The sequence below is a fragment of the Pleurodeles waltl genome, chromosome 5 (assembly GCF_031143425.1).
Source record: "Pleurodeles waltl isolate 20211129_DDA chromosome 5, aPleWal1.hap1.20221129, whole genome shotgun sequence".
NCBI lineage: Eukaryota > Metazoa > Chordata > Amphibia > Caudata > Salamandridae > Pleurodeles > Pleurodeles waltl.
The window spans coordinates 1503067512-1503092355 of record NC_090444.1 but is presented as its reverse complement, the minus strand read 5'-3'; the positions used below and the strand labels follow the sequence as shown (position 1 = coordinate 1503092355).

At 42.9% G+C, this 24844-nt stretch overlaps 1 protein-coding gene across 2 annotated transcripts in view; it reads left to right on the top strand.

Moving 5' to 3' along the window:
• Positions 1–24844, top strand: part of LOC138296556 (elongin-A-like) — a 537924-nt gene that overhangs the window by 466112 nt on the left and 46968 nt on the right. For both annotated transcript variants that reach the window (XM_069235792.1, XM_069235793.1), the window contains exon 10: positions 13565–13692. In XM_069235792.1, coding sequence (XP_069091893.1) covers positions 13565–13692 — 128 coding nt within the window. The remainder of the gene's footprint in view (positions 1–13564; positions 13693–24844) is intronic.

Below are 24844 nucleotides of genomic sequence, written 5' to 3'. Positions count from 1 at the left end.
GCTGAACATAGTAATTTAATCACTTCATTGTTGAAGTGACATCCTCTATCGGATTCTAAAGAGACCGGAAAACCAAAGCGAGGTATCTGTTCCCTAAGCAATAACTTCGCTACAGTAAGGCTGTCATTTCTTCGTATGGGGTAGGCTTCAATCCAGTGACTAGAAAGGCAATCACCAGCACGTATCTCAATTCTCCACATACAGGCATCTCAATTAAATCCATCTGCATTCTGCTAAATGTACCTCCTGATCTTCCAATGTGGCTCATACTAACCACCGTCCTTTTACCCATGTGCATCTGCTGGCAGATAATACAACGGTGGCAAACTGCTTCGGCAACCTGTCTAAATCCTGGATTAAACCAAACCTGCTTGAAAGTATGAATCATTGCATATCTCCCAACATGTGCTTTTCAATGGTAGTACCTAGCCATTTGAGTCAACAGGCTATTTGGCAGGAATATTTGGCCCTCCCCTGAAACCCAAACGTCATCTTCTCTGTGTACACATTTCAATTTAACCCACATTTTCTTTTCTTCTTTGTTAATGTTTTCCTGCAGATTTTTCAATTCATCCAACGTGTCTATGACATGCAGCGCATAATTTGGACAAATGTCTTCTTCCGGTAACAGTTCCCATTTGTCCTTGAAAGATATACAATTTAATGCGTAAAACCTTACTACTTGATCTGCATATCTATTTCCCATAGACACAAAGGGCCTGATTACAACTTTGGAGGAGGTGTTAATCCGTCCCAAAAGTGACAGATATACCACCAGCCGTATTACGAGTCCATTATATCCTACGGAACTTGTAATACGGCTGGTGGTATATCCGTCAAGTTTGAGACGGTTTAACACCTCCTCCAAAGTTGTAATCAGGCCCAAAGTCTTATGATCCCTGATGTGCACTGCATTTCACCACAGCAATTTTTTCAGCCATTTGTAAGGCTTGTAACAAATCATGGATTCTATCGCCATTTCTAACAGGCAAACTAGAAGAGGCCATAAAACCTCTTTGTGACCATAACTGACCGAAATCGTGGACTATTCCAAATCTGTACTGACTGTATAAATGGTAACCTTAAGCTGTGTAGAAATATGGCATGCTCTAGTAAGAGCTACCAATTCAGCCACTTGTACAGAATATACTCACCGAAGCCAGAAAGCCTTGAGTATACCAGAAATTGTGCGCACAGCATATCCTGCTTTCAGTGTTCCCATGTTATCTCTTAAACAGGAACCGTCAGCAAAAATAAATTGTTCATTTTCTTCGAATTGGGTATCTAGGATGTCAGGTCTAGGTTTTGTACACAAATCAGTAACTTCCAGACAGTCATGTTTGACATCCTTTAATTTGTCAATTTTAATATTTTCTTTTAGTAGCAAGGTTGCTGGGTTAAGCACTGTACACCGTTTCAGAGTAAAATTTGGTGACCCCAGAATTATAGTTCCATATCAGATCAATTTCGTCATTGATCAGACATTGGGTCTTTGTTCGGGTAAGCAAAACTTCAATAGAGTGAGGGACCAAAACAGTAAAGGGGTGTCCCATCACAATGCTCTCACTGTGAGTGAGGCTCAAACCAACTGCTGCCACAGTTCGCAAACAGCATGGTAAGGCTGCTGCAACTGAGTCCAAAGTAGAGGAAAAATATGCTACGGGGTGGCTTATACCACCATGTACCTGAGTCAGGACAGACAAAGAACATGCATCACGCTCATGACAAAACAACATGAATTGTTTTGTGTAGTCAGGCATTCCCAAAGCCGGAGCTTTGCACAGCCTTTCTCTCAACTCTGTGAAAGCTTTCAACACACTTGGTCTAACTCTAGGGGGTCGGTAACCTCTTTGTGAGTCAACTTCTGCAATGGCTTAGAAATCATTGAGGGATTCTGAATCCACTGGTGACACTAACTCACAATTTCACATTCTGACATCTCTTTGCGTAGCTGGGGGATTCATCTGCAATATGGCAGTGACTCTCTCTCTCTCTCTCTCTCTCTCTCTCTCTGGAAATCTTCCTAGCTCCTTTTTCAATTTGGTGTCCCAAATATTTCACTTCTTTCTGGCAGTACTGTAATTTTGCTGATGACACTTTGTGTTGGTTCTTTCCCAAATGATTTAATAAGGCAATAGTATCTTGCCTGCCCTCTTCTTTCGTCTTCAAATCATCAATGTATTGAACTAACGTCAATTGGAAAGGTATTTCCAGTGACTCCAGATTCTTCTTCAGGATCTGATTAAAGATAGACAGTCACTCTGAAAAACCTTGGGGAATTCTGCACCCACAATATACGCGATCAAGGAACTTAAAACAGAAGAGAAATTGGCTAGCCTCATGAAGAGGGATGGAACAGAATGCTTGTGACAGGCCCACTACAGTTAACCATTTAGTATCACATGGGATCTGAAACTATATCACTGCTGGATTTGGCACCACCAGACAACATTTAATCACAATGTCATTGATTTTACTCCAATCCTGAACTATTCGAAATGTCCCACATGGCTTCCACAATCCTATTGTAGGTGAGTTACATGGGCTGCTCAATTCTTCTTTTAAGATGCCTTGCCTTACAAATTCTGCACTTATAGGAGCGATCCCTTCAATAGTATCCTGTGTCATATGGCATTGGGGAATCTGGGGGAAAATCACATTTGGTTTAACTGGGACTTTGACTGGCTCAACTCCTATGATTAGACAAATGTCTTTCCCTGAAAAACCCCATACTGTTCCCTGTAAGACAGCGGTAAGATCTTGCACGGTAAAGACAAGAAAGAAACTGATTAAGCGATACTCTTCATTTACTGAGTTAGTCTGTTGCTTCAAACTGGTCATCTTCATCATTACTGTAGGTTTGAATGGCAATTCCATCATTTGAACAAGTAATTGAACATCTCCCTTTGCATAGCAAATCTCTTCCTAGTAAGGAAACCGGACTTGAGTTACAAACTACAAATTTGTGTAGGCCTCTGAAAATTGCAATTTTAACTGAAACTGGTTCTGTGATCAGCTTTGTCAAACACTGGTTTGCAACTCCTAAAATTTGTATTGTTTTTCCTGAAAAAGTTAGGTTAGGGACTTCTGCACTTCTCACAGTAGGGTGTGTAGCTCCTGTATCAACTAAGAATGAAACCTTGTGCCCCATCAACTCTCCCTTCATGTAAGGGCCCTTTTGGCTGACTTCTAATGAAGCTGCTAACACACATTCTTCCTCATCTGAACTCTCACTCATCCAGTCATCATTCGTTCCATCCTCACTGTATAATGGGTATAGGTTTACTGTGTTATTACTGGGGTTAAACCTTTGACCTGTGCCCTGCTGAGGAAGCATCTGCTGATCCATTGGGGCTTGAGGAATCTGTATTTGTTGCCTAGGTACCATTTGAACTTGGAGTTGCATTTGCTGTGTCGGTGGCGTCTGCAAGCAAAGCATTTGCATTGGTTGCAGGGGCTGAGGACCTTGCACCTGATTCATATTGTTTTGGAAACCAAAAGTTTGACCCCTCACTCTTGGTCCTTTCATGTTTGGAAAAGAATTGATTTAATTTGTCTGTGGGGCAACAGCTTCCTGTCCTAGAGTCGGACACTCCTGTTTCCAATATCTGAGGCCTCCATAAGCGTGACAAGATAACAACCTTTTTATTCCCTCCACATCATTCTGAGTGACTACTCAAATCAGGACCATGGTTTACATTTACGTTTCCACTACAACCTTTGCCTCTTGCCTATTTCTGAAACACCAGGTTTCCCTGCTGGTGCTGCAGGAAACTCCTTTGCATTCCTGATTGTGCCGCTATAATCTGCATCACCATTGCCTTTTCTTTCAACTTTCTTTACTTCAATTCAATCTCGTCACTATAGTACTTAGCATATTGCAATACTTCATCAATTGGTTTTGCTTGCCAACAAATTAAATGACTTTTAATCTTCTGGTTAATTTCAGGTTATAGCCCTTCGACAAATCTGAACATAAAATAAATCATGTCTTTTGGCTCAATTGTTTCTGTGCCACTGTACTGTTTAATGCCTTCAATAATCTCTAATAGTACACATTTATGGACTCCTTTCCTTCCTGAGCTGTCCTATTCTCAGCCAATTGATATTTTTTGTGAAATTCGCGTTTTAAAAAACTTCAACCACCTTATAGTAATATTTCATTACATCAGGAGATGGTGCACACGTAACTGGATCTCGTAGGGGTTCTCTTGTGGCCAGTCTATGCTGCTTTTGCATTCCACCCATAAATCAGCTGGAACCATTATTTTTAATAGTGTATTGAAATCCTCTGACAAGCATTTTGCAAGCTTCACAAACTTTTCTGTTTGCTGGTACCATTCTACCGGTTTCTCTCTCAACCTGGGGTAATCGTTTGTGAACGACAGAATGTCACTTCTGTTCCAAGGGACATGGACGAAATTCCCTCCTGGAATTTCCCTCATTGATAGTATTTTTACGGGATCCTCAGACATTAACAGTTGAATTTGCAGACTCCTTTTTCTTTTTGTCTTGTTTCTTTACCCATCTGCCTTCCCATTTGTTTAATGCTCCCCATGTTTGAATGCTCTGTATTATTTCCCTAATGTAAATTTTCATTCCCAGTATTCTCACGTTCTCAATATCCCTTGAGTCAAATTCTAACCTGTAACTTCTTCTCAAAATCTTTGTTTTCTCAATTTCTAGTTCATAGTTATCTGTCAGATCTGCTAATTTCTGATCTACCAATCTTGCTCTGTTGGTAATGAGTTTGCACAAAAAGCACAACTCATCTTCTCGGTATGGGTCAATCTGTCCAATCCAATTGTTCACTCAATTAATTCTTCTACTTCTAATTTAAGCCTGGTCAATTTCAGTGGACTGCCTCCATTTGAATCTCCTGGTGTGCTATTCAGCTTATCTAGCCATTCAGTCAATTGCTGGGCTGTTAAACCCTGTAACAAGATGTTGTTGTTGCTTGCATTGGGCACTGGTTGTAACATTAGACATGGAGTCTCTGGTGTCACTGAAAATGGGTTAGGACCTATTTTGACTTCCCCGGATTATTCGGTGGAGTCCTGGAATGACTCAAGTCAATTAAGGGACCTGTCATATCAAATGTCTGCTTCATCGAAGACATAACCCTTGTATTTACATTGAATCTTTCCATTTCTACACTTAAATTTAAAACCTTCTGTTCACTGCTCTTGTTGTTTGCCTAGGCAAACAATGGTATGACGGGACCAATAATAACAGGGACTGACACAGCGTCTGGACTCGGTCGGACGTTTTGATCTCTAGGGTACATTACTCCTGTATTGTGACTTGTCAATGCAGACATATTTGTATGTGACCCTGTCATGGGGGTTTATCTTGGGCTTGTTTGAGTTTGCATTGGACGCAGCAAGTTTGGTGTAGACTGAATTAATGTCTGCTTCTCATAAATCTCTCATGTGGCAGCTTGTCCTGTCAGCACCATTAAACTTGTTGCAGTATCTACAATAGGAACATCTGGGTAAATCCTTGATATGTCAACCTGCGGCATAGGTATCTGTGATGTGGAAGCAGTAGGAACATTGTGGCTAACCTGTACTTGCCTCGGTGTAGTTTCAATGGGCACCGGAGCTGTATGGTCTGCACTAGTACTTGGACCTGTTTCATGTGCTGCATATGGTGGGGGACGACTTCACAATAACTGCAAAATAAACTCATCATCTTATTCTTCAACGTCGGTCAAAGATTTACTATACCCCTTTGACTTCTGCTCTCTTTCCTCAGAAGGATACAAATCCTTCTTTTTGGTACTCTGCCATTGCTCTCGTTCTCTTGTGTAATTGCAGGACGCATCTTAATTACCTGTAAAGTCTCAGTTCTCCACAATCTCGCCTCAGCTAAGGTTTTCTCAGCTTTTCTCATTCTCCTCTCAAATTTCTGTTGTTGTTGTTATCTGGCAACTTGCTCCCAAATAGCTAATGCTTCAAATTGTGCAGGTCTCTGAGAAGGTTTTGAATCAAACAGTTCTCGCCTAAAATTCTGTAATATTCTCAAATTAAAGTTCAGTGGGCAGGAACACGCACTCTGAGTTTGTCAACCAAGCCCAATTGATCTATTAAACAGACAATGACAGCATAATCCAAGTGTCTCATACACTTGTACAATACTCTTGAGTCTTAGACCACACAGGATCTGTATACCAACAACGACGTGGGCAATTTTTGAGCAAAAAGCGCCACACACATATGAAGTTTGACTTCCTTACACATACTCTTTGGAGTACACAAACTCCCTAAACAACTTAATTGGAAAGCCAAATTCACACAACTTCATTGGAGTACCCAAACTCTCACAAACCTCACAATTCATCTGCGATTTGCTTAAGCAGTGCAAGCGCAAAACCTATTTTATTCACACTCTCACTAGAAACGCTGAGAACATCTTCAAACAAGCATTGGCAAACTAACTGCAAGGTTCTGGGGATGTCATGGTAGGCTCTTAGGGAGACATAACCTTTTACTTTATCATCTACTGAAAAACTATGGGGGCCTCTTAAGGAGATTTAACCATCCTCTGCTACCAAAATCTGTGAGCACTTCTGGCTTTATTTGGTCTTTTATAATTTACTGATAAGGGGACGCGTTAGATGTTCGATGGACCTTTTGACTACACTTAGAGTAATTCCACCATGGTTCATAACTTCAACAGCAATATCACATAATCAATAAACGCCATCAATCTTTAGGAGTCAATGATCTTTATGCACCATGACCCATTCGGCTATGAATAACCACACCTTTTAGTAAAGGTTAGAGTGTTCATTTCCCTATATTAACACTGCTAATAGCACGTAAATTAGTCTTAAAACCAAATAGTACGTGTAAAAAAACTACACAGGCTGACCAAAGTGGAGAAAAAACTAAATTTAACAAAAGCATTAATTATAAGACATTTGAGGCTTACAGTGCAGATTAATAACATCAATAACTGAACAAAGAGGCCCTACATTGTCGTAGATTGTCTTGCTCTAGGCAAGACTGCTGATTTAAGGAGGACAGTACTTATGTTTGTAGGCGAGTAGGTCACTCCTACAACAAGTTGCAACTGTCATCCAAAACCTCACAAGCAGTACCTCACCAGAAACCTAAACAGTAAAAGATGATTTGTGGCAGCCTTTACGCATGGACTCAAGAGTACAACATCTCAGGGAGTGTCGTGATTAAACGGAGGTTACCCATTTCCCACATGAACAACATGTCTCAGTCAAACTCAGTCAATGAAAGAGATGCAGTAAAGTTATAATAGGTTTTATTAACAAGACTACAATCAATAAGTTGCCTGGGCTGCAATGATTAGGATAATGAATAATGCAAGGAACAGAATGGAAAAAAACAAGAGTCATGAATACAAAGACCCCCTCCATCTTGCATTAACATAAAATGACATAAGTTACCAAATATGACCTAATACCCTAATATGATTAGCCTATCCTCTAACCTAAAGAGAGCTAGGTGTGTTAAACCTAATCTGCCAGTGCCCTGTTCTTGAGAAGAGCCCCCAACCCTTGTTACCTTGGAATGAGGTCTCTAGATCAGATTAGGTGGGGACACAAAGACTGGATCAGCATCACTGCAAAGTGTAGCATTGATAGCATTGATGGCATCTGGTAAAAATCACTCTATCTGTCTATGTAAGGTATATTTACACAGATCTGATCAAACTCCTGACGTAGGTCTGTTCCTAAACAATAGAAAATAAGACATGCTTTGGGCGGCAATTACATAATTCCTTTGAAAGCACAAATAGGGAAAGTACCTAATATGAATGCCTACAGTTTTTTATCTTTGACCCCGATAGTAACGCCTTAGCACAGTGGCACTGATAAAATGAAACTAAAACATTGGCCTAAGTAAAAACAATGCAGCCATCTTGGAAAGATATAATTAAATAATTGTGCTAAAACAGAGCAAACTAAGTAGGGTAAAAGTCACTTGGTGACGGGGGTATAAGTCTGCAAGCCAGAAGGCTAAGCTAACTCCTTCTTCCCATTAAAACAAGATAGGATTCACTACTACATCTAGATTCAACAGATAAACAAAATCAATTCTTTGTTAATTGTAGTTATTAGCACGTGACACGCTAAATAACCCTCCAATTCAAATAGCATGTTGGGACTTCATGCAAAAATAATTTTAGTCAAAGTTAATTTGGAAAACATCTAACTAAGGCTCTATCAAATTAGCGGTTGGTACCTAAAAGAAAAGAACAAATCTATAACAGAAAGAATAACATCTTGTTATACCTCTCCTCAGTGGATCGGCAATCTGCAGATTCTTCATCAGATGGACATCCGTCTGGTCAGCATAAGCAATGGGACAATGGAGGAGATGTGCTCAACCACGGTTGGGTTTTCAGTCAACTGAACCAACTTAGAAAAGTCGTCAAGCTGGAATGTGAAACAAAGAGCTCAGAAAAATTGACTAGAATGCCTAAGTGCAGTCCGGCTAAGTTACAGTCCATAAAGTATCTTCTTCCGCCATCATTGGTCAGAATATTGTACGTTCATAGTAGAACCAATGAACTCCAGTTTCTAAATCTGTAATATAACTAGAAAGTCTTTCACATGTCGATGATTGGCTCCTCTTCTCCCTTTCCCATCCTCAGCTTCATCAGGTAACTTTTTAGTGCCAATGGGAACCCATGTCCTGCAAACTCAAACGTAAACCTGCTCCAGGTCACCCACAATGTGGAACCGCACTCCACAAACGCACCAATGTGGAAACATGCCCTGTGGAACTTATTTGCGTGAAGCTCACACAGACTGATATGTCACTCACTGTTGCGCTTTCCAGTATCACAGCATTATGACTTACTCCCCAAAAGAGGAAGGCGGAGAAGAGATGCCTTGGGAAATGTGCATTTGTTGGCTGTTCCTCTCATTCAGTTGAGGGTTCCCCCCAGTGTCATGCCTTAACATACTTGTTGAAGTTTTTTTTTCATATTATTATTATTTTTTTACATCCAGGTGGCGGTCTCTTGATATAGCCATCGTAGTGGAGATCACTGGAACGTGTTCCTCTAGTGTATCCTCTAATTTACTTTCCCAATCCAGTGCTTATGAAATTGTAGTCTAGGAGGTCATGAGCAAGCAAAACCAAAGATATCCCCAGGAAACCTGCCTTGACTGATAGTGGTCCCCAATAGACAGGGAGATTCCTGAAAGTCATTGGAAGCAAAGCAGAACTTCTGCTGCTTGACACCAAGCACACCACCACCCTCAAATCAATCTCCCAGTCACCAAAGTAAAAATCTTAGATGTAATTCCTGTCTTCGAAGTCCTACTTCTGCCTTCTCAGATACATACTGTCCCACAGCCATCTCAAGGGAGTATTTTCCCTACAGCTCCTGACTCAGTTAACATTCTGCCTTGGACTGTCTGGCTAGCCAAACTCCCACCTCTAAGTGATCAAGAATACTACTGCAGGGCTGATAGTGGGGAAGCAGAGCTACAATGCCACCTCACCGACAGGTCATGCTCCCTGTTAACGCCTCAGCCATCTCAAAAATACACCAACAACAAATTACAGCCCGCAACCCTGGATACCCCATACACTCCTCCGGTAAAAGCCTTCTCCAGATCCTATGAACCCAGGTGGCTGAACTTTGCAGGTCAAAAGGCTTTACTGTGACATCTGGTCTAAAGTAACAGCTCAAACAATGCTAACATACACTGTAAAGCTGCCACACTACAACAAACCATCCATCTTGCGGCAGTCGACTGCTTGCAACAAAGCAATTACGTTTCTTCCCTACAATGCAGACAATTTTACAACAAAGTTGACCACCATGCAACAAGGCTAATGACTTTGCAGCAAGGCCATCTGTTTTGCAATAATGGCATGCAGCAACCATGATCACCTTGCAACAATGTTGAGAACCTTTCTTCAAAGCCAAGAATGTCATCCTTAGGGAAAAAGCTTAAAAGTTGTTTTGTAACCCATCTTTTCTAATCACTGTACCAGGAACGGATTGGAAAAGATGGGTTGTGCAGCAGTGTAGTTCATAGAGCCATGCTTTAATAGTATTTTGACTCAATGAACTATAGCAATTCACCCTCCAGGTAACTTCCTCTGCACGACCGCTCTTGCGCCCATATTCCCATCTTCTGGGCTTTGCTACAGTTCGAGAGAGATACATGGAAAGGGAAATTAAAGAATAAAGTGGCATTTCAAAATGCAAGTCTGAATGGAAAGACTGGTTGGTTCAACTAAATTTTAAGCAAAGAATAAAAAGACCCAATTAAGTCAGGTTGGGTGGATTCTCTATTAATCGTTTACAGGACAATTCAATTTTGCAATAATAGCTCTAGCTGAGATCGAGAGCTGTAAAGGGAATAAGAAAGAATCCCCAACCGTAAGCGGGCTTGAAGTATCTTTGTCCCATTCGGACTACTGACCTAAATTGCATATAGGTCCCTAACAGCCTTGTATTAGGGAAAGAGACAAACTAGTGCATGGCTGGTGCCAGAGATTGAGGCCCAAACCTGCCACTGCAAGGTTGAGAGTCCAGTACTGACAATGCAGGTGTAATGTCCTCCTGAAGCCATGGTATCAGCACACCTCTGGTTGTATTTGTGGTGAACTGGCGGCGGTGGTGGTGGTGGTGAATAGTGGGCAGGGCCAGTCATGTAGCCACTTCACTTGTCTGGTCATGTGTGGGGCCAGTTCCAGTGTTCATCATTCAATCAGTCGGCTGGACAGGAGTCACAGATGCCTCAAAGTAAGCCTAAGTGTGCCATCAAATGAGCACAGGACAAGCAGTCTGGTGATCGCTAGGATTCACTAGGCAACTTATGATCCTATCCTAGGCCAGCTCACACAGTGGGCCTCAGTTCAGGGTGGTGATTGGATTATCTATACAGCCACATTATTGGCCTCAGTGCTGGAAATGGAAAAGAAATACTCTGAAATTCCATAAATTATTGGTGGGGGTGTGGCAGCAGAAGAGGGTGGAGTCACAAGTAGGTGAAACTTGCAAAAAACGATTCTGACAATCAAACAGTGGCAGCTCCTCCGCTATGGCGGAGAAGCGTCACCCCCCTCACCAGCAACTGCTGCAAATCCTTTAACAAGGAAAGGATAATAAACTAGGTTTATTATCCTTTCCTTGTTAAAGGGGTGGGGCATGTAGGATGGTGAGCACTGAGGGGAGTGCACTGTGCACTCCTCTCAGTGCTCATGTATTTTTGGCCGGCTGTCTCAGACCGGCCAAACACATGCGCAGTGTGCCCTCTCCAGCCCAGCACTGTGTTGCCGGGCTGATAGAGCAGGCACAGGCTACCAGTCTGCCTGGGAGCACCCTGGCTGTTCGCTCCCAGCCAATTCTAGCACTGTTCCTGTCTGGCTTGTGCCTGTCTGGCCTGGTGCGGAGGCGACTGAGGATCAGCGATGCAGAGTTTTTTTTTCTTATGTTATTAATGTCGCCCCCCCCCCCCACGTGCCGTCCCGCCCCACGTAGCCACCACAATCAAATCATACGTTTATTAAAACTTTGCTGCATTGAAATTGTCAACAAAGACGTGTGAGAGTAACTCCGTTCTGGGTTACTTGATTAGTCAGTCTGGCTGCATTTTAAAATATTTTATGATTTTAGGCACCTGCGGCAGATATCATTGTGCCAAGCATTATTCAGGGGATAATAACTGTTAATGTGCCTGCGTTAAATGACATTGTGCAGGTTAGATTTGTATTTTGATGTGGATTACTGCTTTTGTCACAGATCATTTTGTTGCTTGCAGTTAAGCTACAATCCTAATATGACAGTGAGCTATGAACTTGCACTAAGTAGCTGCCTTCAAACTGCAAAGCCTATGTTTAGAACTATTTATTTCTCAATCTTTCGTTGTTCTAAGGTTGCTATACAGAGTTCTTTCAGTTAGAAATAGTTTTATTAGTACAGATGACCCCAACCATTGCTTTTTTTAGTTTAATAATGCTTTATTGAATAAATTAGCATACACTGGTACAATAGAATAAATACATTGTAACTAGAAGAAAAAACAATACAAATCATGATCATAAAGATAATTAGATCTATAAGAAACAATTTGTATACACAACCAGACTATAATATTGTACCATAGAATAATAGCATTTTTTGTAATGTTTTAGTAAAGAAAGGAAGGAGAAAGAAAAGAAAGATTAAAACTATGCAAATTATAAATCACATAATTACAATAAAGGAACCATTAAGTATTAACAGTAGTATGAAAGGTCTTGTGTTGCGAAAGGAAAGAGGTGAGAGGAAGCCAAAGCAAGTCCCTTTTAATTAACAGTTGAGTAGTATTAGCATTTGCTGGATCCCCAACCATTGCTTTAAGTTTTAAATCCTGGTTTTGTTTCTACAGACCAAGCACTTGTAACAGATAATGCTTACCATTATGGATGATTTGTAACTTCTACACCTTGTACGTTGATTTACACACTTGTATGATTCATTCTCTCTGTATAATGTGTGGAAGAGCTGTAAAGCACTCTATCACTACATTGGATGAGTAACAGTGTAAAAGAAATAAAATTACTCATACAGTCCGATACACCAGGCATTATTATAATGCATGCATGTTTTGCATGCAAGGATTGACCAAAATCGAAAACCTGCCTGCAAATCATCTCATAAGCAACTTGTGAAGGTTGACGATAAGCTTGCCTGTGTTTGCCTCCATGGCACTAGCATCTAGGTGTTAGGCTCCAGGTAGCATCCAGCCAGCATGAGACTCAAACAAAAGAAGGCCTGGTACCCAGTAACTGAGGCTTTTGTGTTCAGGCAAGCTGAAAGTGAAAATAGGACCCCCTCCCCCGCCCCATCCCACAGCCCCCTTTTCACTCTGCAAAGGGCTAGTGACACTTTAAGTGAGGCCTTGGTGTTGGGCCAAGCTGAAAGTGAAAATCCCCCCGCCTTCGCCTCAGGCAGGTTACTGCTGCAGACAGCATGCGGGCACTGCTGAAGGTATTAAGTATATTCACTGGGGCCAACTTGATCCTTTTAATTTCCTGCACTCATTAGCTGTGAATAAACAGCTCTCAATTCACTTCAGCAGCTTTAAAATTAGTGACAAATGTTGTCCCCAGTGTGACCATTTATGGGCAGTGGGCACTCGTCTAAAGTCATGGACAGTTAGTCACCCTATGGTGAAGGCTGATCCCAAAAAAAAAAAAAAAAAAAAACGTTGCTGCTTGTAGCTGTCTACGTAAATAGTCCTATGTCAAACACACCATCTAAGAAACAATTTTGTGAAGTGTACCATGAATTCAAGGGTTTGTTTTACTATACAATGTTATGTATGATTCTCACTAAGCGCCACTATTACGAATACCAGATACTAAAATTTGTTTTTTCACTGCTTTTCCTACCTATCATGTTAATGTCACCTGAATCCCACAATATAGCTCTCCATATTTTAGTTTTAGAAATGTGTACAAGCCCTGTAGGCTTTGTTATTCACGTCCAACAGCATTCGAAGACTTAATCGTATTTCTTCCTTTTTCACAGCTGATATTTTTGATGACGTGTATGTTTTTTTTTTACATAGGATTCAAAAGATTGAACGAGAGAAATTGAACTCTTCCAGCAGTACAAATTCACCCAGCAGCAGCGCCTTATTGGTATCTAGCCCACAACCCAGTGGAGCTAATCAAGATGCTAGAAGGCCATTCAAGAGTAAGTTTAAAGCGACTTTGAACGTTGTGTGTTGGATGAATTCTGAAGTGAATCAGTGATGGCCTATAGATCAGTTTTATTTTCTCTTGCATGCGTCCTGTTTTCCCAGTGGCATTCTCAAAATAGTCGATTTATTTTTGATGACTCAAACATTAACCGTGGTTCTTTAGTATAACACCTTCTGGAAATAGCTAAAATGTTTGTGTGGTTCTGAGGCGTGGGAAGAAGGCACTGGCAAAGGAGAGTTCGATGAATAGTTCGAATGCATAACAGATCAAAAGAAAAACAGCAAGGTAAAGAAGCTGTAAGTTGAGCAAAACAATGACAATATTAAGTATTTCCAGAATATAAAACACGACTGTAAATCAAGAAGCCAGAGAAGAAGAGAGTAACAAAGGTAGAGTGTGGGAGAAGATAAACTGGCTTGATACAGGAACCATACACGAAAGGGAAGAAAGGAACAAGGAAGAACGAGAGGCACCAGCGGCGCAGCATAAAACGGTTGCAGAGAGGCGTAGATTTTGCTGCTGGTGTCGCAGTAAGACCTGTCTTGTAGCCAGGGAGTTTCAGTGCGGAGGGTGCCATTGCCCCACTGAAGGACAACCCGGTGCTTGGCTAGGAGCAGTGCAAGTGCAGTAAAGCACCTTATTGTGAAAGGTAGGGGTTTCACGTAACTAAGCAGGGCCAGTAATGGATCAGGAGTGAGCATGTGTTCCGTCATATGTGACAGGGTGGTTTGGTTAGTGGTCCAAAACGTGCGATTAGGAGCACAAGTCCACGATAAATGAGCAAAGTTCAGCCGAGCGTTTAGGGCAGCAGTGTGGCTGGGAGGGATCTAGTTTAGCGAATGCATGTGGAGTTGAGAAAACGCAATGAAAGTATTTATAGTGTAACAGTTTATAGCGATGATTAATAGAGATAAGTTTAGTTTGCACTCAGCAGTAATATCATATTTTGTCAGAAATGGGGTGCTCCAAGTATTGCTCCCATGAGGCCCTTGGTTTCTCCATACTAATAGGCCTCAGCGACACAGTTGGGAAATTAAGTGAGTTTTATCTGGGGCCATGATAATCAGTGAAAGGAGAGCGAGTTCTCTCAGTTCCTCTGGGTATGCTGGTAAGACTACGCTGCGTGCTATATAGCAGGTGTAGGGTAAATGGATCCATGTGCATTGCGTTGTGTCCCTCTACTAGTGTGATGACAGATTTTAAAGTGGCATCTCTGAAAAGATCACCAACGGTGTGTATCCGATGTGCAGTTAATGAGCATTGAGTCAACTGTTCCCGGGTAAGTGGGAGCTATGGGTTCCCTATTCAGGGAATGTGAGGGGAATACAGGGTATCATGCCCCAAATAGCAAAGTAGTTTGGTCCATGCCCAGTATGTAGTGGTGAGTGTTTGTATGTCAGACGGGTTTCTGGGCAGTCCCTGCAGCAGCAAAGTGGAGATGGAAAAAAGAAGGGCCTGCGTGTGTTCAGGTTTAAGGTATTGGAGTTTAGCATCAGGGTGGTACCAAAAAAAGTGCAAAGTGTGTCTGAGCTACTAGATAATAAAAGCGTAGGTCAGGGACTGCAAATCCACCCCGGTCAGAGGGGAGCATCAGTGTGTCCCAGTGCATACGAGGGTGGCGTCCAGCCCATGTGAATTTAATGAGGAGGCTTCGGAGAGAGAGGAAGAAGCCATTGGTCAGGGCAACAGGGATATTGAAGAACAAATATAAAAAACATGTAGGAACTATTATTTTAATAATGGCAATCTGCCCGACCATTGAGAGCGGCAGCTTAACACAATGGTTTATATGTGTAGTAAGTTTAATGTTTGCTAGGCCATACTTCAGATGGACTTCTTCGATACTATCGCAGTGAGATAAATGCTGAGATAGTTAGATGGGACTTTGCACCAATTTTAGGGGGCAGTGATAACGCGTCCAGCCCTTATAAATTACCTGTACCTGGACACGTTGGAGGTCGGTGAATCTTTTAACCGAGTCGGGCTCTCCTCATCCTAAAATAGTAGAGTCACTCAGATCAATAATCAATAACTATTGCAATCGGTAATCAATACTCAATTAATAGATCGATATGGCACATCAGAAATCAATAACAGTTGGTATTTCGGCGCACCATGACCTTTCAGTCATGAATAACCACACCAGTTTATTAAGTTAGTGAATTTATTTCCCTATATTAACAAAGCTAGCACGATGTATATATGTCTCAAAACCAAATGATATATGTATATGAACATTACTAGCTGTCCATAACGGCGGAAGAAACGCAATCCACGCAAAATCTGGATAATGATACACTCTGTTATCGCAATGCAAATCACTAATATGACTAACTGTATTTGACTAATTTCATACATTGGTCAGCATAACAAGATTTCAAATTAGCATGGTACATCGAATGAATACCTCAACTAACCTCTAATTAGCATTGGCATGTGGGGCTTCATGCAAAATGAATTTAGTCAACACAAATTTGGAAAACTTCTAGTTAGGACCCTATCAAAATAGCAGTTGGTACCTAAAAGGAAAAACACAATGCATAATACATTTATCCTTTCATATTTACCAAATACAATCAGCATTCAAGAAAAGTCTTCGTCCTTCAGGTACCGGTTGATCAGCATGGGGCAAGTTTCAAAGGGGCAAAGTTAAGGGCAAACTTCCTTGCAGCGGCAAGGAGAATGGGGCAAAGTTACTGCATGGGCAAGACGGGGCAAATCAAAGTTAAAGTCTCTAGGGTGAGAATTCTTAAAGTCTCTTTCTCTCAGATAGAGAAAAGGGCATCAGGTTGTCGTCCAAAATGGAGTCTGGCATCTGGCTTCAAACTGGCATCGAGGAAAATGGCTGACTTCTCTTTGTTCAGTGGGTTTAAGTAAGAAACATTCCAAATTCTGCAGGGTCTTCCATTGGAGGGTTCATAGGTTGGCTTCAAATTGTCCAATCAAAATTGTCTTTTACTAGCGCTCATTTATGCATACACTGTCCTTGGAGCCTTGGAACACAAGTTGTAACATGGGTTGCCAATTATTTTACTATCTGTACCTTCATTGTCCGCACCTGCAGACTGACCTTGTATCAAAGGGGATGAAACCGGCCTAGTACGAAACCTTGGAGATAAGTGTATCAGTCAGCTCTACTGGAAAAATACAACTTCAAGCAAGAATATATGTTTCATTAGTTCAAGGAAAAAGCCACGCGATTAGAATTTGAGACCAGGCAGCTAGGCCAAAGCCTGTACTAAATTTAAGTTAAGCAAAACAGTTTTCAAACAAGAAATCATGGCATACATTTGCAATTATGACGGATTACTACACTTTCAATACTTCATGATTAATAAAGCTCGTTTACAATGATGGCGAACTACCCCGAGGGCACAATTTCCCTCGTACATTATTTTCTTTACTAAAATCACACTACATTATACGTTTTGATTACACAATATGTATGAATATATGTCGGACCTTCTTTTTCTGCGTCATCAGCAGTCAAGAGAACAAGGGGTCATTGCACCAGTCAAGGGAAAGAGCTCTGATTTACTCCATTTTATGGACAGTCCAGATGCACCACCTCTTTTATTGGGGGTGGTGTTAATGGCGGGGTCCCGGGCAAGTAGGAGGATATTGTCAACATAGGAGGAGGCTAAAATTGCCCCAGATGGAATCATAGACCACAATCTAAATGGCGTTCTTGTAGATAGCACACAAGAGGATCCATGGAAATGATTACTAGAAGAGGGGAAAGCGAGCAACCATGATGGGTCCAGCGTTAAGAATGTAAAACATGACTGAGTTGCCACATTATTCTGTATCCAGCTATGCACAAACTGATGTGGACCAAAAGCTCCTTTAAGTGCCCCTTGCTTTTATTGGCATTATGGACTGAGCTCCAGCCGTAACTCGCCAGGGTTGCTGAGAAGTGAAGGAATTGACAATAGCTGTGTAAAATACTTTTAACAGAGGTCCGGGAACACTTTTATAAAGGTTAACTTTAAAAAGCTAAGGAGTAAAAAGTGAATAAAACTGAATACCTTTAGATTTCACAGATGTAAAATAAGACTAAGGAGAGTTTCAAATTTTAGGAGCTCACTAAGCTTTTTAAGAGGACCCTATTAGCTGACATGAACTTTTAAATGTCTGCCTGTCTATTTTATTTTTTAGGAATTTTTTAGGCAATTGGGCAGACTGGCCCACGAGGGCCTTAGGTAAAGTACGGGAGCAGGTCTAAACTGGTTGAAAAGGTCAGTTTCGAACTGCAAATACTTTTTGTAGGCTTTTAGCCCACCTTCAACTGGGTTCAGTGTGTCAATTTTGCAAAACCAACTGGAAGCACACAGGTTTGGAGTGGGCATACAAGAGGTGCGGAAGTTTGAGAAAGTATTGCTGTGAAAAAGACTTGAAACCAGATGAAAACTGTGTAGCTGTAGGAGTATCTAAACAAAACTACTGAATATTATGTTAATATTTATTTGGGGTTCTCGCCCAAATACTTATGATATTGTTATACAGTTCCTACTTTGGTAATAGGAAAGCATGTTTAGGATGGTAGCACTGCCTGGTGTGGGAGACTAAGTACAACCCACAATGTTAGTAGCTGCCAGCCTAACTCCTGGCTAACTCTGTGCCTCACCGAAACCTCCGAACCCACATGGATAAGTAGTGATTATGACAACCTGAACATAACACTCCGACTCCCTAGTGAAGAAGTGGAAACAGATCGTACCCCTTTCGCTAAGTTACTCATGCATGCCAAGGTGAGACACAAAGGTGTGAGATAGATTTTCAATACAAGTATTGAAACAATCACAGTCTAGTGCAAAAGGCATGTGCTGCGATAACTAGGCAGATGAAACAAAGCAAGGTAATCAACATTATGCCTAGGGTGAAAAATATAAACAACCCCACCAATGATGTATGTACTTCTAGAGGTTCCTACCAAACCCAATGTCTACGTCTGAGAGAATAGTGGTTGTAAGACTCTGCCTGATCCAATCGAAGGGATCGTCCCCAGCCCCATTCCTGGCTAGAATATCGGGATTTGGCCTGTCGTGTAGATGGCAATCCTCTCAGGATGCTGGAAATTCTCTAGCACTAAAACTCCCTGCCATGCAGTACGAGTCCAGGGTAGTCATGACCAGAATGCCCTCTACGCTCCTTGGGGTCAATGTGTAGCCTATAGGGTAACTTGTGCCACACTGGGGCCACAGTCCTGATGTAGTGCTAGGTCTTGAAGATAGAAACTGGTTCCTGGACTGGCAACACAAGTTAGCATATTGTGTGTCGCATTTTGCATCCTTGGACAAAGAGTACTGATTATAAGTAGTGCAAAGGCTGATTATATGAGAGGTGTGTTCCTTGCTTTCCTAGAAAAAAGCGACTGCTAAAATGTATAAAAGCCATCACTAAAAAACACTCTCGCTAACAGGAATAAAATGTGTATAAAAATGTAAATGAAACAGAAACCAGAAACCAAAAAACTAAACTAAAATGGGGTGCCCAATCTGGTTACTAAAAGGGTCCTCACAACAACGTGTACTGTGAAAAATCAGTGAGGGCATTGTTACAAGTAACTAATTATAAAATATGGTGTTCCACTGTTTTTCCATCACTTGCGGTGGTTCTCTTCAGTGTATGTATTTGAATACAAAGTAATAGATTTTTCATTGAAGCCTAACAAGCACTGAGCCTACCAGCTCATATAATTAACTGGTTCCTTGTTACAGATAAATTTCAGTGAACTATAAGGAGCCTACATGATTTAGTATTTGTTTTAGGTTCTGGTTCTCACTCCCCTAGGAGCACAATTATCATTTGTTTCACAATAGTGTGTCATGCAAAAGCATTTCAAGCAAGAGCATAGTAAAATTCTACTGCCAAACCAATAGCCTTAATGATACCATCTCACTTCGCTAGAGATCTGGAGTGGAGGGCCTTATATTAAGTAGTGTGGAGCATAGGAGGCAGGAACCTGTAACTCCGACATGATTATGCAATACAAAATGGATGCTACTGGGTGCAGCATCTCACATTTCAAAAGGCATGATGGGTGATGTAGTCTTCACATTGTGATATGAGAAGGAATCAGAATATAGCTTGGCAAACAAAAAAAGGGTGACTATTAGTAGAGGTAAGTACACACCTACCACTAGCAATAATGCCCCAAGCCAATGGGAGATCCAGTCAAGGTCTCAAAACATTAGCCCCTGGATCAACCACTGGTAACTTGGCAACAAGCAGGCAGGCTTAACTTAGGAGACAGGTTTGTGAAGTGTGGGAAAACAGGGCTGATTGCAGAGGCCCCCTAACTTTTTGCCCCCATTTTCCACTTTATGCTGGTGTTTTCCTGACTCTGATGGTGCCCTGGGTACTGCTAACCAGTCCCAGGGCCTGTGCTCTGTGTAAAATCAATATGCAAATTAGGCTAATTATAATTGGCTAAGTGAACCTACCTATAAGTCCCTAGTATATGGTAGGGCATGTAGGTTTAGGGACCACAGCATAGGTGGTGCACACCTAGGTGCACTGCTGAGGTGCCCAGTGTCATTTTAAAAGCAGGCCTGCCTTGCTGGCTGCTTTTAAATTAAAGTTATATGCAAATTCGACTTTGGAATTAAAGGTACTTCCAAAGTCTTAAACTACCTTATTTTTACATATAAGTCACCCCTAAGGTGTGCCCTATGTGCCCCTAGGGCTGGGTGCCATGTAACTATAAGCAGGGACTTTATAAAAATAGATTTATAAGCCCTGGTGAGGTAAAAACAGCCAAATTCGTTTTTCCCTCATTGAAGTAAATGGCCTTCATAGGCTAGAATGGGCAGACTTTATTTAAAATTTTAAAGTCTCCTTAAATGTTACATACCAAGAATTTGGTATCAAATTGATTGTTGTGATAAATCCCACAACTTCCAGTTGTTGGGTTTAATATAACTAGTTCAGGTAAAAAGGTTAGACTTTACCTAAAAAGTTGCCAATTTCAGCTCTGCATTGTTTTTGCTGCTGTGCTCTGATTGGCCAGCCTGCAGCAGCTTCTGCCAGGCTGCCTTGATGAGGTGTGAAGTGGCCAGGCTTCACACAAAGGAATGTGCTTGGGGGAGAGAATCTCCCCTCAGCAGATGGTGAGGCAGGAAGGGGGAGGGCTGCCAAACTGGTCTTCAAAGGCATAGAAGGACATTTGCAGCACCCAGCAACACCCCCACATCCTGCAACCCCAGACAATTAGGTGCCCCCTTGATTAGATTAGGAGAGGGCAGGAGAGGGGTGTGTTTATGATTTTTAGCCACACCAGTGGGTGGGCTCAGCCAGATGTAACCTCCAAAAATCAGATTCATCCATGTTGGATTTTTAGAGACTGTTGCCTTCTGGGATGGATTTTTGCCACACTTCCCAGGAAGTGGTCATCACAGGGGGATGACCCTGTCCCTGATTGGAGAACCAGGGCCCCCCTGCTTTTCACCCAGGAGCAAGGATAAAACTGGCAGACCTGCACCCACACCTCAGATCCCCACCAAATTTCAAGAAGAAAGAACTTAAGGAGAAGAAGGACTGCCCTGCTGGACCCCTGGCCTGCACCTGGAACCTGCACTCAGAAGGACTGCACCAGCTGCACACTTGGGCTTCACCACAAGAAGGACTTTCCCTGGCTTCAACTGGTTCAAGGAGGGACTCCCTGTTTGCTACAGGTGAAAAATTGCTAACCAGAGTCCCCTGCACCAACTCCTGACGAAAGCGACCAGCTGACCACTGTCCAGTGGCCAAAAAGGAGTTTGCGCCAGGTGCATTCTGGGAGTTGAAGTCCGCACCCCCCAAGGACCATCACAGAACTTCTGGACCCTTGGGGTGAGCTGTGGACCCCAAAAGAACCTTAAAAGAACATCTGGGTGAAGCCCCAGAAGTTTGGAAAAGATTTGAGAATTTTTTGAAAAAAGCTCCAGAGAGGGACCGACCCGCCGCGGAAATTCTAGCCGGCTTGCCTCAACCGCGACCCGGCCTGACTTCGTGGTTCGTCCCGGTAAAGAAAAACATCCAAAAAAGAGACTAAGTCCGAATGTAAAAAGTTGACCGGGACCTCCCAGCCATCGTATCCGAGAAGGGCTCCATGGACGTCGGATCAAGATCCAGGTTTACCCCGGTCGAAGGATTTTCATCTCGAAAAAACGACTAAGTCCGAAGGTAAAAGACTCCACCGAGGAAACCCACATCGCGTATCCGGACAAGGGCTCCAGGAGGTCGGATTCAACTGGCAGGTTCGTCCCGGTGAAGAAAAACTTCAAAATAAAGACTAAGTCAGAAGGTAACTTTTTAACCGAGGCCTCCCGCGACCTGTAGCCGAGCAGGGCTCCATCGCGGTCGGCCTGAAAGTTTGACTTTGCCCCGGTCGAGGTGCAACCAGATGACCCGATTGGCGCTTTTTGTTTCTAAGCGCTAGAAAAGTAATAATTCTTTAAAAATTCATATCTCCGGTTCCCCTGAACCGATTTTAATAGTTTTTGTGTCATTTTAAAGATAAAAATATAAACTATTTTTATAAATTGGTTTTGGATTTTTAAACTGTTTCCTGTGTTTTATTTAATTACTGTTTTGTGATATTTGAATGCTTTACACTTTGTCTCCTAAGTTAAGCCTTGAGGCTCGTTGCCAAGCTACCAAGGGTTGAGCTGGGATTAATTTACTGAGACCTAACTGTACCTATGTGGAGGTTAGTGGCTTGTTGCTAGGTGTAGGTACCTACCTGCCCTACCAATAACCCATTTTCCAACATAATTGGAAGCAGCGACGGGATCCTGTACTTGTGTTCAATATCACGTTACAGTTTTAGGTAAAACAAATTAAAAATCCTTTCAATTGTCCTAGTGCAAAAATTGTTTTTAATTTTTAATTTGGATTAATTTCAATTATTGAATTTTTGTAATTTTTCTAAATTCTTGTTTCCAATTTTTGCAAAAAGTTTTTGTTGACACAAAACTAGGGAACCATGGAGCTTGATCTGGCTAGCCTACCCACACTGACAGTAGTCCAGCTTAGGGGGTTGTGTATTGAAAGAGGGTTGCCTGCAACCACTGATCTCAGGAAGCAAATCCTGATCACATCCCTGACAGCATGGGCTGAGGCCCTAGAGGTAGAGTCAGAAGAAGCTCCAGAGGAGGGAGAAAGAAGGGAGGATGCAAGCTCTAACCACTCAGGGGAGGGAAGGCATCTGAGCCCAAGTGAGGATGAGGAAGAACGGTCCTCAGTAAACACAGTCACTAGGGGCAGATCCAAAGCTAGTGGTGGGAAGGGGGTCCTTTCAGGAGGAGAGAACCCATCCATCAGAGAAAGAGAGCTGGAGGCCCAGCTAGCATACATAGCTTTGGAAGCAGAGAAGCTGGCCCTAGAAAAGAAAAAGTGGGCATACAAAGAGAAAAGAGATGGAAGCAGCGATAAAGAAGCTGAGGTGTTCATGGGTGGGGGAGTTTGCCCCAGATTACCCAAGGGGGTAGTTCCTGCTTATGTAGAGGGGGATGACATAGATAAGTGGCTAGGGGCCTTTGAGAGGGCACTCCAAATGAGAAGGGTTAGGCCTCAATACTGGGGTTCCCTTTTGTGGGAGTTGGTCCCCAACTCAGGGAGGGATAGGCTTCTGACCTTAAGGGGGGAGGAGGCAGATTCATACCCTAGTATGAAGAGGTGCTTAGCCAAGAAGTTTGGTCTGGCCCCAGAGCAGTATAGAATGAAGTTCAGGGACACCCAGAAGGTCAGTACCCAGTCTTGGGTTGACTTTGTGGACATTTCACTAAAGGCACTAGAGGGCTGGATTATTGGTAACAAAGTAGATACTTATGAGGGGTTATACAATCTGATCATGAGAGAGCACATCTTGACCAATTGTACCCAAGAAAGGTTACGCCAGCATCTAGTGGACTCTAAGCAGACCAACCCTAGAGAGCTAGGGGAGGCAGCTGATGAGTGGTTGAGAACCAGGGTGGTTGTCAAGTCCCAGGAGGGAGACTCCAAGAAGGGGGGGACAGGTCCCCAAAAACCTAAGGAGGGAGGTGGTAAGCCCACCACAGAGACTCCCTCTGTACCCCAGAACCCTAAGAAGGAGGAGAGTAAATCCCACTCCCACTCTGACAAGCAGAGACAGGGAGACCCAAGGTTAAAAAAGCTCTTGGACAGTAGGGCTTGCTTTGACTGTCAGCAGACAGGTCACTTCAGAGGAGATGCAGCCTGTCCAAAGAAGGTGGTTAGCACTGGGTTGTCCAGTGTAGCCATAGAGGAGGATTCCTCAGATGATGAAGTCCTCCTAGCATTGAGCTGGGAGACAGGACCAGATGGTAAGCTGGTGATCCCTGAGGGTGGGAGTAGGCACTTCCACCACATTCAAGTGAATGGGATCCCTACCACTGGCCTGAGAGACACCTGTGCCAGTCACACTATAGTGAGTGACCGGTTAGTGACCCCAGACATGTATGTCCCAGGAAAGACAAAGAAAGTCAGGATAGCCACAGGGGAGGTCACCTCCAAACCTGTAGCCATAGTGTCCCTAGAGAGGGAGGGTATCCTTGACTGGATTAGGGTGGTAGTCAGTGCTGACCTTCCCCTAGATTGTATCCTGGGCAATGACCTCCCAGAGGTGAGTGGTCCCAGATGGGGTGGTCGCCCAGTGCGCCCCCCCAACCCAAAGTCCTGGGGAGTCAGTCCCTACAGTTAGGAGACAGGGGTCCCCAAGAAAAGGAAAGAAGAAAAGGAAGGGTAGGCCACTCTTAAAGAGAGTTCCAGGGAGCCAAAGGCCTTCTGCCCCAGTAGGGGGGGAGCCCAGAGTTGGCACTGGTGAGGCCTCACCTGACCCCAAGGAAGTCCTGAGTAGTCAGGCAGCTGTCCAGATGCAAGGTGTTACCCCTGCACTGACAGAAGGGAGAGTGGAAGGAGGGTGTCTGCCACAGGAAGTGGTAGCCCCCCACTCTAGACAGCAAGAGGGGTGCCAGGACCCCAAAGATGCCCCTAAAGCAGCTCAGCCACCTGTCAGTGGAGAGCTTAGGGTGTGGTTCTGGGTACTGACAGCTGTCAGTAGCCTCTGCTGGGTGCTAGTCTTCCTGGCAGCACTGTACTTGGCCTGGGAGGCAGACCCCAGGGCCAATAGCAAAGTAGGCCCCCTGACCCTATTGGTCATG